Raw genomic sequence first — 17,848 nt, forward strand, 5'->3', positions numbered from 1 at the left:
ACAAAAAATTAGAATGAAAAAAAAAGGGGTATTAAAATCATGTTTTCATAACAACGCAGACCTTAAATATGAAAGTTCACATATACCAAAAGGATGCCACTTATAAGTAGTGACAACCCAAGATTACACACATTTCCACTCGGGAGACAAAATAAATCAAGGAAAATCACAACCAAGATATTATATATCCACACGACACTCCAATTAAAAACTTAAAACACAAATATTTAAGGGGTCACATCACAAGCGCACACATCATCTTACAAACAAGCTTCCGGTTGCCAACATTCAATCACAGGAATTTATTTAGTAATACCATGAGCCCTCTGCAGGAAGCTGGTGGCCATTTTTAATCATGCAGTGAGTTGGCGTCATCATGGCAGCACTTGAACCTGATATACGCCTCCATGTCGCGGGGACAGTCGGGGCATTTCATGTTCTCTGGGATTTTTCCACTGCCATTTGGGATATCAATAATGCGGCAGCCAATAGAAGAAGTGTGAAGATCAACCAGCTGGTTGTGGTAGTCTCTGAAAGAAAGTTCGAAGTCCTTCCTCTCATGCACATGCTCCTTCCATTTTTCGAACTCCTCGATGGCCTTCAAGATGGTTGTCCCACGGCCACTGAGCACCAAACTAGACCCTTTGCTGACCACAGCCCATCCAGTACTCTCATTCTTGCAGGAGAGCAGCTTTTGGATCTCTAGTACTGTCCCAGCGTCTGCCTCGGTCTTCCTCTGAGTCTTGGAAATGAACAAACTCTCAATGGCGGTCCAGAAGCGCCCTGGATTTAGACTGTGGTTGTCCTCTCCTTTGCTGCCCTTTCCTACCAACAGAACCTCTATGGAAATCCTTGCTACCTCTATCACCGGGTCATTGGCAAGAGCAGTTGCTCTTTCAGTAAATTGTTGGATCCACTTGTTGTCCTTGCCCCCATAGAAAAATATATACTTCTCCTCTGTGATCTGTTTGAACAAGACGTACATGATCTCAGTTCTCAATGTAATTCCAAAGCACTATACATTATTTCTTAATTAAAATGATTTGCGCGCAAGACTGAGACATAATTGATAATACATTTGTGTAAGTGTATGTGCTGTGCACGTGGGTGCACTAGATCCGTGAAAGGGATTTACCCAGCTCTCAATATTTGGGTTAATGCCAGTTGCTATGAACCCAAGCCAATCCGACCTGTTACTGTTAAGGTCTTCTTCCTTTGCAGTGGTGAAGGGGAAGGCCTTGATTCCCCATACCCTGATCATGAGGATTGCATTGTCACTTTCAACCTTTCCTTGAGGGCTCAACACCACAACCGAGGGCTTACCCTTGAAGTGCCACATCTCCTTGATGAACCTGATGCCGGCTATTGGGGAAAAATACTGCACTACGTACCAAGGCATCTTGGCCCGCAGCATCTCGAACTTCTTTTGCAGGTCCTCCGTCCATTGTTCCACAATTGGAATCCATACAATCTTATACTGATCCTCCTTACTTATAATTAACTCATGAATTGGTTTGAGAATTGAAATGTCATCATCCGAGATATCTAGCCCCGAGATGAACAGTAAGACATTCTTCCCCTTCAGCACCTCGTCAATGCTAACCTGTTTAATTATGCCATACATTTAAGGATGCGGAGAAACCCGTGTTAGCAACGATTTCATACATGGAAAAGTAAACTATTGTTTGTGTGCCACTTGTGCATCTATAGACAGAAGATTTCTCAAAGAATTAATTGGCCATACAGAAGTCGCTTTTGTAGCTTTATGAAAAGTTATTTCACATATGCAATTATTTTTTACAGTCGAAACTGTTCCTTTCCCACTAATTTAAAGGCCAGCCCGATGAATTGCATATATTTTTCAGAGATTTTTACAAAAGCGGTCATTGATCTACGAAGGGGATCACTCAGATCAAGTAAATTATATATTTACCCCATATAGAATAAGGACTACATATACGTGTTTTACACCAACCAAAAAAGAAAAACAAAATTGGAATGGAAACCCAATTAAATTTATTATCTAAAAGTACATAACGAATTCCATTTGGGTTTAGATTAAAGTCTAGGGGTGCGCAGTGGAGGACCGTGCCCCGCCCCCGTCTGCCCTACCCTTGCATGGGCGGGCAGACAGACCCGCATCATGCAAATAACATCCCTACATTAAACATAAGCCGGACGTAACATTTAATTTCCAAGTGACTTATTTTGGCATTATCAAGCCGACCCAGCTTATTGCTGTATTCAATATGGTAGTTTTATCAAGTCCAACCGTATTTATTACGTGACATGTATATATTTTGAGTGGTTGTTATTTAAGTGATAGATGAAATAAATCACATGAAATGTTCTACATTAATCAATCTAATTGAAGATGATTAAATTTAAGATTAAGAATAGCATTAATGCAATAATTATAGTTATGTACAGCCAAAACAGAATATAAAAATAATGAATTTGAAAATAGATATCAACCACAAATTGGGTTGAAAAATAAACCGATGAACAGGACTGAATCGATGAATTTGGTCCGATTCGTAACCGGTTTGATCCGGTATCAATTTCATTTTTTTTAAAATCGATTGAAATCGATCTGCTTCTAGTTTTCTTTTTTCTAACACCGGACCGGACTAGTTCATATATATATTTAATTTTTGATATCATTTTTTATATTATATCTAATTTTTATAATTATATGTAAAATAATTTTATATTATATGCTAAATTGCTAATTAATATAATTTTAAATTTTAAACTTAAACATGAACATTTTTTCATATGTTATTAATATAAACTATATATATAATAAGGATAAATACATTTTATAGCATTATAAATTATAATATATATTATTTTTCATAAATACATTCTATACTTTAGATTATATACACTCATATAAAAAGTGTTTGTAACCATCGAATTATCACTAACGTATATTTAACCAAGCATATTTTTACTAACATGTATAATCAAATATGTAAATAAGTTAGATATTAATATATTATCAATAGCATATTATCACTAACATATAAATCAAATACTATATCACTATATGATACTATTATATATATACTAATATTAACAGTATTAATACTATTAGTAATCCACTATATATAAATAACTATATAAATTACTATAGTATTTGTAGTATATCACTATATAATCCATTATATATCACTATATCACTATAGTATAGTTATACTAACTATATAATTCACTAATACTATACTAAAATCGGAAAAATCGGATCGAATCGGACCAGAACAAGTAAAATCGGAAATACCGATTTAGGTATATAACAGGAATGATATCATTTCTTCAAATCTCAAAAGCATATGTATACCATTCTAAAATATGTAATTGTGTAGTTACTAACTTACTTGGACAGTTCTGTTACTCCGGTCTGCCATGTATATGCTACTTCATCAATAGTACGACATATATCATAATACACGTACTACTCTTTACAAAAAAATAAAAAATAAAAAGCATCCAAAAGTCTAAATTAGTAGTCTTCGGTATTAGATCATGGTATGATCGAGTATATTTCTATGGGATTAAATCTAAGATCAACAACAGAAGCATACCAGAAGCAACAGAAGCATACCAGATTTCCAGTAGAACCATCAAATAGCTGCTTCACATTGTCCTTGGTGAAAATCAGTTCCTTAAGGCAATCAATGACTTCCGTAGGGGTTCGAAAAAGTTCCACGATCCTCTTATAAGCCTCTGTCTCCTCTACAATGAATTAAAATCTTTCATCATTATATATCAAGTCCATTTCTAAGGCAATCAATTGATTAAGAAGTGAAAAATGAACCAACCAAAGCTTGCATTCTTTCAAGTAGCGGCCAAGAAACTAACCTATCTGTTGTTTGCAAATCGTTATCTGCCTCCTAAGTTCTGAGACGATCACATTGAGTTTCTTAGAAAACAGGGATAGTTCCTGTTTCTTGCCCCTGTATATCAAACAGGGTCATTTTGACACTAGCAAGATGGCATGCATACACAACTATATTAAAAAGCTTAAAAAACACTATACTAAGGCTTAGAGTATTGTAAGATCAATCGGCCAAACCATTTGAATTATTTTAAGATAAATTGTTTATATGTAAGAGAAACTCGGTACGTTCTAAAATTTTACGTACCAAGCCTTCGATCAGATTATGATTTGGTAATGTACTTCTAACTAAGGGTTTAATTGGCATATGCAGCGTCATGTTGGCCTGGACAACAGCTTATATTCATCACTTACCCAAAAATAAAAAAACATAAATTAAGTACTTACTCATCGCTAGTGAGGCAACAAAGCTGAGTCGAGCTGGCTACAACGGTGATAATGGCCCAAAAAACATCCACTCGAATAAGGTCCACGCCAGTTGACAGAGCTGGCACATCCTTTTTGTCACAATTTGATAGCTTCTCTAACTCAAAGATGCATTCAATCACTGCCAGTGTGGTTTTGATCACACTGTTAAGTTCAATTAGAGCCTCCCGATGTTTCTCCAGATTTGGTCCCTTTAAGAGAATAGAAACCCGCCTCAGGGTTCCCACTGATTTGGCGAGTACTTGGTCCGATGACTGATTCTGAGCAAGCAGCCAGAACTCCCCATAGTCCAAAGCAAACGCTGCTAGGGTCAGCACTGCTTTTGCAGCCCAAGAATACTTCGATAATTTGTTGAGTATTGACAGGGTTGCTTCGTAAGCAACTTCTTCACCAGGGGCCATGCATTGCATCTGCGATTACATATTTGATATTGTAAAAACGTGTACATGCGTAACAAAATAAATCCAAAAGTTAAAGGATGCGTTTGGGCTTTGCAAAATCGTATCCAAATTTTATTTCTTTTTTTTATATAAATGCTACTTATCATTCCAATACCTCACACAATGTGATTTGTCATTTATATCCTTTTATTTTAACATACATATTTATGTGTAAGAATACATATTTATGTGTAGGATTGATAAGTAGAATTTTTCAATAAAGAAAAAGAAAATAAGTGTGCTTTGTAATTACCTCGCAGGAAATACTCTTGAGTGTACACAGGGGTGGACTAAAGCTTTCTTTGGGGATCTTCTCGTCCAAATGCGCTACCGTTAACGCTTGGCTACCCTGTTGCGGACCACGAGTAAATAAGAAAATAAAACAATCATATTTGCCTGCCTCATTTAAGCTGAAAATGAGTTCATCTCATCTGTATACAAACCATGTGCTAAAGCTAGGGTTGCAATCGGCAAAACCAACCGATAAAATAGAAGTGAGCACGTCGTGATTTATGCTTTCTAGTACTAGAGAAAGAGACCTGCCTCCTGTCCTGCTTTCCCTCTAACCTCTTGGTACGATCCATTTTTCGAATAAAAGAAAAAAGAGTTCGACCGACTAGCCAATTCGCTTAGAGTCTCTTAATCAAGCATTGTAATAAGCAATATTATGTTTTCGTCATGGTGTAGCAGAAGAATGGTGTGAAACTGTGGGGAAACTGAATCTCCGGTACTCCCAAAACTAAAACGTTTTAGCCTCAAAAGAGTAAATGTAGTACCATACCAGGACAACATTATCGACGATCTTGGTGGCACTCTTAAGGACGTTCTCGACGATGATGAAAAGAGACTCAACATCAAACTTTTCATCATCGTGGACATGCGTTTCATAAATCTTGTTCAAGAGTACCTCGTGGTCGGTCCAGGTGGATAGGCTCAGGTTACCCTTTTTGGGTTGCTGGGAAGAAGCTCTGGTGGCCATGTTGTGTTACACGAAAGGATGGGTCCGAAGTTCTCTCTGGGTGAGAGCAGTAGAAGGGAGTGGCAAAGATGGTGTAGTTTGATGCAATCAGCTGGCGTCGTCCATTTATATAGCCACAGGAGCGGGAAATATTACTGCAGTTTGGATACAAGAAGTAGTGATTCATCTTATCTCATCTATCTTATCTTATCGTATTTTATCATTACAATTTTTTTAAATTCTCACACAAAATATAATAAAAAATTCAACATTTTCAAATCTCAATATAATAATAATATTAAAAAATAATATTCTAACAATATTTTATTCAATTTTTAACTTTCATCTCAATTTATCTCATTTCACCTCACTATCCAAACGGTACCCTGAAGCCAAGACCTGGTCAAGGTTTTTTTTTTTTTTTTTCTAAGAAGAGGACAGTACCCCAATTTCATTGATTGCCCTCACTTATGACGGAGGAAAACTGTGGTTACAAACATGACACCTAGGTGGTACAAATGATCTATGAAATTCAGAACCTAGGCATCAAAACCATTATAATCATATAATTCAAGTACTCAGCCAAAAAGAGAGACACTTAACCTAAATGAGAACAAACCAAAGATATGGTAACCTGCAAGAAAAACAAGCACACAAGAAAAAAACAAACAAATCAAGAAGAACTTACCAGACACAAAACCTTATGAGAACCTCAGGTAGGGCATATCCAATTTATCCATGTGAAGGAGACCCCTCAACGGACTAGGCAAAGCATGATTTTGACTAGTCAGAGTTCAAACCCTTAGCCGCACACTTAACTAAAAAATCAGCCACAACATTTCTTTCACGAAAAATATGATTCACAGTATACTCTAGGCTTTGTTTTTCTTTTTTTTCTTCTTCTTTATAGCATGCCCATATTACCACTCACACACTAAAGATTGTGGTTGGCAGTTGGTCCCACTTCTTTATTAGTATGGAATAGAAATGATTTGTACAAGTTCGGAATAGACAAGTCCTGCATAGCCCAATTGTAAAAAAGTAGACTTCACCTAAAAAAGTATTAAAAAACCTATTCTTTTTTAGTGAAACCTACTTTTTTACATGAATAGGTTTGTGTGGGACTTATCTATTTGAGATTTATACCTATCATTACTAGATCTGTAACGCCCTAATGGAAGGCCCAAACTACATGGCCTATACTCCAAAATGACTAGTTAATGATACAATTAGTGCCCCATTGAGACCTTATAAAGAGCAACAACTTCTCCTTCCCAAGCAATGTGGGATCCCATACACCACCTACCTTTATCCGCCCCAATAGAAGGCTCAAACCACATGGCCTATACCCCAAAATGATTAGTCAATGATACAATTAGAGCCCCATTGAGACCTTATAAAGAGCAAGAACTTTTCCTTCCCAAGCAATGTGAGATCTCATACACCACCTACACTTATCCATATCATATGGGATATCACAATCTACCCCCCTTAAATTCCCGACGTCCTCGTCAGGCTTGTCCATTATATGTGGCACGGCTCAAGTCCCACATTTCTGGTTGGGATAGGCCCTGATACCATTTGTAATGCCTCAATAGAAGGCCCAAACCACATGACCTATACCCCAAAAGGACTAGTCAATGATACAATTAGAGCCCCATTGAGATCTTATAAAGAGCAAAACTTCTCATTCTCAAGCAATATGGGATCTCATACACCACCTACCATTATCTATATCAATAGGGTATCACAAGATCTCTTATAAAATTAAATTTAGAAATTGATCACGTACTGTGTGATACGTTATACTAAAACTCAATTCGAATTTAGATCTTACATCTTATATTATATTAAGCCACATCATTTTATAAATTTATTTTTATAATATTTCTTATAGATGTAACACTTCTCTTTAAGCATATGTAATTCATCAATAAGATCTCCCTTATTTTATTTTATTTTTCTTATACACTTGTAGTATCAAATTAACAAATGCAATATGGCATGTGCATGATGATCGTGGCAAGTTAATTAAATTCATATATTGAGATGGAAACGGTGCAACCATTTGGTTGATTCAATGCATGCATTTTCTTATTTTGTTGTCGTTTGCAGAGGGATTTTCAGAAATGTTAAAATAATGAAACTCCGTGAGTCAATTTTTAAGGTGATTCAAACCAGTCAATATTAATACCTTTATCTTGGTTGACAGCCAATTTATTAATCCAATTAATTGCCGTTTCATAGTTTTTAGTTTTTATCTACCGTTTTTATTATTATTAACGTAAATCTTTACCAAATATCGTCCAAGAGATCAGCTGCAGGGAACTGCATGGTGAGAATACTAAAGTAAAGAATAAAGGTGCAAGCGGACTGTTTGACAAAATGCCAAAAAGAAAATTCCATGCCAAAAAGAAAATTCCTCTCATTCACAGTACCATATTTCGAATTGTATTTCCTTACTTACATCACAGTCCAATTTATACACAGAATGAATAACAACCCAAGAGATATAATTGGTACACGTCATAGGCAATTGTCAGAATCAGATTTATTCTAGAGGCTTCAGACGTCTAGCATTGTGAGAAGATTCTACAAGCATAGTGGAAGTTGCACGTCCATGATCCAGGTCACCTTCAGTGACTGTTTTAGCTGCTAAAGAGGTGGAATTGCTGTGAACCAGGTCAGCATATTTGACTGTCTTAACAGAGAGCAACGGCATGCTAGAATCTAAAGGGCATGATGAGAAGAAGCCATCGAAGATAAGAAAATAGATTAGAGGTTGGGCTTAATTCCCCTTTATTCATATCATGCCTGTAAAGAAGATATGCTAAAGTCGATCAGCTTAGGATAATTTTAAAATATATATATTTTCTATTAACTTTTGAGTTTTGTGTGACCATCTCAAGATAGTGACGACTGAATATGGGTCACTATGCTAAAGAAGATGGGTCACTATCTAAAGATGAGTGACGACTGAATATATAATACCAGTACGTCAAGATCAAACTTTAAATTCTTCCAACTCATCTCAACTTATTTCATTGACGACTGAATATGGGTCACTATGCTAAAGAAGATGGGTCACTATCTCAAGATGAGTGACGACTGAATATATAATACCAGTACATCAAGATCAAACTTTAAATTCCTCCAACTCATCTCAACTTATCTCATCTAAATTATTATAATTTTTTTAAATTTTTATACAAAATATAATTAATAAACAATTCAATTTTTTCAAATTTTAAAATAATAATAATATTAAAAAATAATATCTTAACAATATTTTATTCAACATCTCAACTTATCTCATCTCACCTCACTATCCAAACCTACACTAAGTATAATAATATTTGTGGGACCAAACTCTCAACTTTCAAGGATCCGCATATTGACAAAGTGGAAGACTGGAAGTTAAAGATCAATCTAAACGGCCACTAGCACTACAAGAAAAATAAATATTTGTGACAGATTATTTAGGACAAGAATGACTATTTACGACGAAAACGAACTCATTTTGACAGAAAAGTCATTTTTACACAAGAAATAACTGGTCACAATTAAGCAGTTTTTTTATAGTGCAACCAGCCAACATATATATATATATATATATATATGTATGTATGTGATCCTTTTTATGCTGTGGCATAATTCTTTTGCAAGTATCACGTTGGTTTAAATTAAGGTGGCTAATATGAAGAAGAAAAGGATAATGATAAGCATCAATGGTGTATGAATGCTATCTACAAAAGTTTATCATCTCGGGGAAAAAAATGATATGCCGAGAAGTACTAGAAAAGAAATCTGTGTCTTTAACGGGATAAAGATGTGCCCCGTGAACACGGCTAGCATCCCAGAAAAGCATCGATTGATCTTATCTGGAAGTAGATACTTTGAGTTCAAAACACGTATTTCTTTTAAAAAAAAATAAAGTTTATTATTAAAAAATTAATTATTTTTATGTGAATTCTATACTTATATACTTTATTCAAATGGATTATGAAATATCCGAGACTTATAGATCTCAAAACTGTAAATATTATTTTTTTTTAAAAATGATAATCCCTATTAACCGTTTCATGTATGATAGTCCAAGTTGTCAAAGAGATATTAATAGTTGGCCGAGACCAGCTCTTAGAATGACGTTAAAATTTGACTATTTATCATATGCCTATTGTGTTTGTTGTGGACATGTTTCTTATTCCTACTAATGACTCTCAGAAACCTGTACCAAGAAAATAAGAGGGGCTCGGCGTGGTGAGAGACACTTCCAATGCGTAAGTTAGAGTAGAGTGTATGGAGTATTTCAATTTTCAGATCGTTCAGAAATTACCATTGGCATGTACTTTGACCTCCATTTATATAGATTGAGCATTTAATTAGTAAGGCTTGACTTATGACTTGATCCTCTCCAATCATGGTTGGACTGCAAGTCGTTAGGACTTCGAATCCGTTGTTGTGTCTTGAGAGATTGATATCCTGGGCAAATATCATGCGAGAGATCATTCATATTATTCCTTACCGTTACATCATTAAATCACTATTTATTAAGACTCTTGATCTCTCTGCTTCAGACGTCCACTCCTCAAAGGAAGATTCAAGAGGTATAGCCTCAAAGGATGATGAATCAATTCTGCCCTAACAGAACGCACATGTGGAATATTATGGAAGGATCTGGAAGAATATTACATAACAGAATTACTGAGTTGTACGGCTTGGATTCAATGTGCATGTGTGTGAAATACTCTCTGTTGGTCTTTAATTGTAGTAGTCTATAAATTCTCGGAATCAGAATATATTTGCATTGAGGAAAATTTGAGTTAGTAAAATATATATATATATATATATATATATGTGAATATGAATTATATTGAAGAAGCATTTTGTCGGGCACCTTCTGTGCATGACCTTATTCCTCTGTATTTCTCTTTACATTTCCTATTTACTATTAATAATGGCTAGACCCAAATTCCATATCAATGCATTTTGACGGTCATTGACTTGGTTTTCGTTGGTCGGGCTTTTGATTCTGGGTTCATGGGCATTTATGGTGTAGGATTCTACAAGAAACAATATTTGACACTCTTGTGTCTTTATATATTTTTCTCTAGACGGGCAGTAGTCTTCTTTTTTTAACAAAAAAAAAAAAAGTCAATAAAGTTGAGAAGAAAATGCTAAATCATACTGTCAATCATTGTCTCGCCTAAATTAATAGAAATAAAAATCTATGAATTATTAAGTATTACTTTGATATTCTGTAATTTCTAGTACCTTATGCGGGCATGCAAATAGAAAACAAAAGATTTTTATATCTGTTGACGTTGTGTTTCGCGGCTTGGGCAATTCTACGCTGATAGTACTACTATAGATGTTATTTGGAGCTTCCAGTAGTGTTCCAGTGCTGTTGTATTGTGGTAGTTCGTACGTCTATGACGGTGAATGGAAAATAAGTGCAGCAAAAGTAAAAAAAGAATGACTAAGGGTGTAACCGGTCCGGTTTGGTCCCGTTTTGGATAAAATTTAGGACCGAACCGATATGTACCGGTTTTATATTTTTCAAAACCGATTACGTCCCGGTTACTCACTTAAACCGGTACCTCCGGTTTTACAGGTTTTCGGTCCGATTCAGTCTGGTTTTTCGATTTTTTTAAAATGTAAAAAATATATAATAAAATGTTACTTCTTATAATAAAATATTAGTAATAATTTAATATATATTATGTTTAAAGCATATAATCAATTAAATTTTTATCTTTAAGATTAAACTTTTATTTTATAAATTATAATAACATTATCTTATATATAATTATATTAATAACATATGATCAAACAAATTACAAATGTTCATATTTAAAATTAACATTTTATATTATAATTTATAAATTATAATATGAAATTATTTCATATATGATATATATAAAACTTATATATATAAATATTTTGTATAATATATATAATTAATTTATATATATATATTCTTCCAACCGATCCAGTTCGGTCCGGTCAGATCCCGAAAACTACAGAACCGAAACCGGACGGGATCCGGCTGGTTTTCATAATATAGGAACCGGTCCGGACTAGTTTTCCGGTTTAAATTTACACCCCTAAGAATGACACCAAGATTTACGTAGTTCGACAACAGTCCTACGTTCACTGGGGTTTGGGGCGGGGAGTTTTCACTATAATATATATGTTTACAATCCGTCATGATTCCTAATATCTCACTATATAGAGAAGGTTGGAGCTCTTCCTGTTGGAGGCGTTGTCTTCCTCGAGAGGCTACTGAAGAAGAAGATGACTTGATTGAGGGAGAGTTCAGTCGGCGTCAGAAGCCAAAAAATCCCCCTTTTATGTTGTCTGGCATCCCCTTTTATATGTTGTTTGACCCTTTATTACACATGCCAACCTGCCATGAGGTGGCAGGTCTCCCTTGTGTGAACTCTTTCACTTTTTCCTCTGAACCTTTGACACTTATAGGCCCTTATGTCCCTCTTGTCTCCCTCTTTCTTGTCTCTTTCTTGTCTTCTTTTTGTCTCTAATGGTGGTTTAGTGAGTTGAGCCCAATTATGGGGGCTATGTGCATTTTATCCCTCCACAATATCATTAATGTACATATCAAGATGTTTGGTAACGAAAAATGAAGAGTGGTATATAAATGCATAATTTACCAATTTTGAAAGGGACTCACTCCCCTTTCTCTTCTCGACAACTTTGTTACGTACATACCTTCCTGTCAATCCATTTCTACCACATTGTAGTCCGAGTAATATAATTCCAATTCAAAGGTGCATTATGAGAAATAATCATGTTGCATTTGAGAAACAAATAACAATGACAAGAAGCTCCATTATCATGTGTTCATTTGTCTTTCCTTTTACATACACATCATGGAAGCTCTCTTGTCACATAAGAAATCCTTTGAGGAAGGTAAAATTGATCAATTTGCTCAAACTAGAGGGACCCCGATTATCTTTCTGCTTATGTATGTCGATGATATAATTATCTTTGCTAATGGTGGGAAGAGAACTATGAAAGGTTTGATGGAAGTTTTGAACAAATATGAGGCTTGGACTAGTCAAGTGCTTAATAAAAGGAAGAGTGTCATATTCTTTTCTAAGAGAATTTCGGTCTCCAAGAAACATTCTCTTCTCTAATTTACAAGGTTTATTAAGGGTTTGTTTCCTTTGAAGTACATGGGAGTGCTTATAGTGGATGGCAGGCTGAAGGCTTGCATCTTGGTGATTTGCTGGGCAAAGTGAATACGAAGATTGCAGGATAGAAGATGAAAATATTCTCTGCTGGTGGTAGAACTATTCTTTTGAGTCACGTCTTATCTAGTATGGCCACCCATCTTCTTGTTGTTTTAGATGTCCCCAAAGTGGTGATACTTAGCTTGAATAAGCATCTGCACTCTTTCTTATTGGGTGAATCTGGAGGCAAGAGTCGTAGGAAATGGATCTCCTGGAAGCATATTTGTACTCCCACGGATGAAGGTGGATTGGGTATTAGGGACTTTGGAGATGTTCAGAGAGCTTTACACATAAAACTTGCCTAGAATCTTATTAAGGGCAACTCTTTTTGGACGTATTTTTTCAAAGGTAAATATGTTAAAGGAAATCACTTATCCCTCTTGAAGCTTACAAAAGGGACCCGTTTTTTGAAATCGATTGTTCGTAGTATCCCAAAGGTGATAAATAGTTCCAAATGGGTTGTGAAAGATGATAATATCTCCTTTTGGCATGATAATTGGGATGAGGGAGGTCCGCTCAATGGTTAATTTCCTGTGTCTGCTCACCCTTTGATTAGGATAAATGAGTGTCACATTGAGAATGTGTGGGGTACCTCTCTTCTAAACAGTTTAGTGGGCCATCAAAAAGCCAATGCTCTGTATGGCTTTTTGGCTAGACGGAAGAAAGGTCAAAATGTGCTTGTTTGGTTGAAAGATAAGGAGGGTAATTTTACTACTAAAAGCACTTATATTAGGATTCGAGCACCTCCTTTACCTTGGGCTGAGTGGATATGGCATACCAATCTCCCTAAGAAGATTTCCATCATAATGTGAAAGGCTGCTAATAATTGCCTCAGTGTTGACGAGAATATTAAGATGGTGGGTGTTTCAATGGCTTCCAAATGTAATTGTTGGCAAAAGGGTCATATTGAGGACTTGAATTATGTGCTCTGCACAGGAGATTTTGCTAGACACATTTGGCATCTAGTGGCCACACAATTAGGGGTTCATTTGTCCTCTTTCTACACTTGGAAGGAACGAACTTATTTTGGGTTTCGCCATGCGGGTAGGTCTTCACACGTTAGAATTATTTTTTGTCTTCTCCCCTCCATTATAACTTGGAAACTTTGGGAGAGGTGCTGTAAAACCCGATATGAGGATAAGGTTCACACGACAGAGTCGGTTTGGCACGCTATTAAATTATGGTTCTATCTCATCATGGACCAGATAATGAAAGTGCTTTCTGTTTCTACCCAGGATATTGATATTTTGAATAGACTGGATATCCCGGCTTTGTTTCCTAAGCCTAAAAGGGTTCGGGTGGTTAGATGACATCGGCCTCTTCAAGGCTGGGTTAAACTCAATACTGATGGTAGTAGTTTCGGGAACCCTAGCGCTTATGGTGCTTGGGATGTTATTCGGGATGATAATGGTAGGTTACTTCTGGCTTACTCTGTTCCCCTGAATCCGGATACTAATAATTTTGCTGAAATCAGTAGCTTATTGGAAGGCGTTTGTAGGTGTCACGCTCTTGGATTTTATCGTGTTCAAATAAAGACTGATTCTCATCTGGTGGTCAACTAGATTACTAAGAATAATTGTCCCATCTGATATTTAGAATATGTCTGGGATGAATTACATGAATATCTTAATAGCCTGGAGTATACTGTGAATTATATTTTTCGTGAAGAAAATGTTGTGGCTGACTTTCTAGCTATGTGTGGGGCTGAGGGTTTAAACTCTAACTGGTCTGAAAATCATACGTTACCTAGTTCGTTGAGAGGCCTTCTCCACATAGACAAATTGGGTTTGCCCTACCTAAGGGTCTTGTAAGGTTCATGCCTGGTATGTTTCGCTTGATTTTTTTTTTTCTTGTGTGCTTGGTTTTCTTGCACGTTCCATATCTTTGGTTTGTTCAGATTTAAGTTAAGTGTCTTTCTTAAGGTCATGTACTTGGACTATATAAATATAATGATTTTGATGTCTGGGTTTTTATTTCTTAGTTTATATGTACCTTGCAGGTATCATGTTTGTAATCATGATTTTTTTTTTCACTACAAGTGAATGTAATCAATAAAATTGAAATATCGTCATTTTTCTTAAGAAAGAGAGCGAGAAAAAATAAAAGTCTCATTTGTCATCATTCAACAACACTACGTCTGGTCTATACAAGCTGGTAGTTGATAGCCCCTACAGTCTAGAGGTTCCTTGGGCCATTTAATCAGAATTTCAACGTGAAAATCCACAGGCTTAGGACGGAGGAACACCAAAAAACAAAAATAAAAAAATCCAATCAATAAATAAAAGAAAATTATATACCTACGAAAGTTTACACAGCACTCACACAATTGTCCATTTGTTTTCTTTTTCCTTTTTGTTTAACACAAGGCGTGGACTGAAATTTGAAAACGCAGATAGGAATTTTATACCCACGCCGCACGGCAGTACCTCACCTCGTCACCTCTCAGAATTTTAAACCCAAATCCGGCCACAACCATCCACACCGATGCAGTAAGTAAGGGCCCGATTAGCAAGTGATATAATATGAAAATTTTGTAAATAATAGTAAGATAGTTTATGAATAGTAATGAATAATTTAAGTTGAGTATATTTTAGATTTTCGAAAATGAGAAAGAAAAATTTGAATAAAAAATATTATAAAGTTAAAATATTGTAAAGTATATAGTTTTATAATATTATTTTTGTTTGAAATTTGAAAAAGTTGTAATAATCAGTTTGAAAAATTTGTAATGATTAATTTAAAAATTTTGTATTTGAATTATGTTTGAAAATAAGATCAGATGAAATAGAATGAAATTAAATGAAAATTTTAAATCTCATCCCATGCCTCAAACTTGCCGTAAGTCTTCCTACTCTCATTTTCTCTCTCTGACTCTCTCTTCCACAAATCATCATTGGCTTGTGGTGGTAACCGGCTATTGGGTGTATCTAATTGGGTGGGAGAAGCATTCATGGGATGTACCACCCTCCGCAAGGGGTCTCTTCCAAAACTCCGATGATGGTACTAGTTTAGTTTAAATGATAAGTAATGTTAGGTACAAGTCTCAAACATATAAGTATTATACAAACATTTTATAAAAATATGGACTCAATTAAGAAAAATTGAGTTCTTCACATATTTTATAAAGGGTTTGCGCAAAACTTGTACATTTAGAACTTGTATATATCATTTCTCTTAAAAGATATCGTATCCCTTGTCTCTTCCTTATATGCAGTCATTATTGAAGGGCATAAAAATAGCAAGCATAGATATAGTAGGATCAGCCCATCAAAGGACCACCATAAAAAAGTAAAAGAAAAAAAACAAGGAAGTAACATGACAAAATATAAAAGCCGCGAAAAGAAGACAAGTCAAACACGCAAGGAAGAAGTGACATAAAAATGATTTTCTCATCTACTATTGACAAGACCACAATAAAAAGGATATGAGATCTGAGGAATGAGACTTCTGAGCGATTATTACAAAAATATAAAGACCATCTTCAACTTGAGAGAGTTTCAAAAATATTGCCTTCTTCAGAGAAAGGGATCTCCAACATCCATTGTACAAAGAGAAACGAGAGATCATAAGAGACCATAAAATACTCTTATTATTTTCAACAGGACCATTTCAATGGGCCGGGATGACTCTTTCTCCCATTTTCCCATTTCTACCTGTTATGCGATTTTTGGATCATTATTCTAAGTCAATGTGGAATCGTTAGTTTATTTTAGGAAAAGTTGATCATAAGTATAACAAACAGATTGAGTGAATTGATAAAATTGAAAATTTAGAAAATATTTTGAAAAATGTGAGAACGCAAGAAGAGATGATTAACGAACATAAATTCTAAGAGAAGAATGTATTTAATAGGGAAATCATACCTTATTTCTTCAAATTGTATTTTTTTTAGTACGAATGAACAAAATTCTCTCTTAATCCTTCGATTTGAAATATAATTTGTAATTTACTCTACAATGATAGAAAGTATTATGACAGAAATTATAAAAACTTTATAAGAAAAGCCAATGCTGACCTTGCAGGAAATCTGCTTAAGCAAACAGAAGGGGGAACTGAAATTGGCATGACTTGGGGTAATGTCCTCGTGAACGTTTACCACAGGTGCTTGGGTACCCTGCAGTAAAGCCACAAGAAATTGCCAATTCATAAGATCAATGTACCAGCCCAAGAGCTCTATTAAGACAAATATAAAAAATTAAATTTATCACTTTACAAATTATTAATTTCTGTTATGAACCCAACTACGATTGGGCTTAGTTTGTTGGGCCTCCAATTTAATTGTTATCTTTTACTTCAATTGAGTTGTTTAAGTTGTTTAGTGGCCCATGGGCTTAGTTAATGTTAGTTAGAATTGACCATTGGCCTTAGTTGATTGTTGCAGAATTGATCGTCATCTTCTAGTATATGTAGAGAAAATGGGATCCTTATTGAGGATTTGGAAAATTATCTTTGAAACAGTTGTTATTTGATTTGGGAGGAATTGGGAGCCTCGAACATCCCAAACCGTAGCTATCCTTTTTCTAAATTCCATTTTCTTTATTTCATCTCTTGTAATCTTCAATTTCAATCCGTGTTCTTCATCTACTTCTCAAGTGGATTCATTACAATTTCCGAATAAGTTTCAAGAAATCTAAAAGATTCAAATGAATCGAGCATATCCAGATTCATTGGATAAGGGCGAGGGTACCGTACCGGCAGAAAACTACCAACAATAGGGGCGGTGTGCTTAAGGACGTCTTCAACCAGAATGGACAAGGACTCAGCGTTAATACAATCTCCATCACCAGTAACACGGATAGCTGCAACTTGATTCATGATCTCCTCATCCTTGTAACTCCCATCAAAATTTAAAAAAAAAGTTGGTTCATAA

General features: G+C 35.3%; 2 protein-coding genes across 3 annotated transcripts in view; both read right to left on the bottom strand.

The window, feature by feature from the left end:
* The window catches only part of LOC121236718 (protein SIEVE ELEMENT OCCLUSION B-like), a 30,857-nt gene extending 13,130 nt beyond the window's left edge, over positions 1 to 17,727 (bottom strand). The window contains exon 1 of one of the 2 annotated variants that reach the window (XM_041133162.1): positions 17,671 to 17,727. The gene's annotated coding sequence lies outside the window, so the exon portion shown is untranslated. The remainder of the gene's footprint in view (positions 1 to 17,670) is intronic. The other variant, XM_041133170.1, reaches the window with a different exon arrangement.
* On the bottom strand, positions 45 to 5,877 carry LOC121236750 (protein SIEVE ELEMENT OCCLUSION B-like). The gene is made up of 7 exons (XM_041133190.1): positions 5,549 to 5,877; positions 5,021 to 5,116; positions 4,289 to 4,737; positions 3,865 to 3,959; positions 3,608 to 3,738; positions 1,136 to 1,603; positions 45 to 964 (listed from the first exon to the last, which is right to left on the bottom strand). Exons 1-7 carry the CDS (start codon positions 5,744 to 5,746, stop codon positions 350 to 352), a joined length of 2,052 nt encoding a protein of 683 aa, XP_040989124.1. The 5' UTR covers positions 5,747 to 5,877; the 3' UTR covers positions 45 to 349.
* Positions 17,728 to 17,848: the final 121 nt, after the last annotated feature.

Source organism: Juglans microcarpa x Juglans regia, chromosome 1D (assembly GCF_004785595.1).
Source record: "Juglans microcarpa x Juglans regia isolate MS1-56 chromosome 1D, Jm3101_v1.0, whole genome shotgun sequence".
NCBI lineage: Eukaryota > Viridiplantae > Streptophyta > Magnoliopsida > Fagales > Juglandaceae > Juglans > Juglans microcarpa x Juglans regia.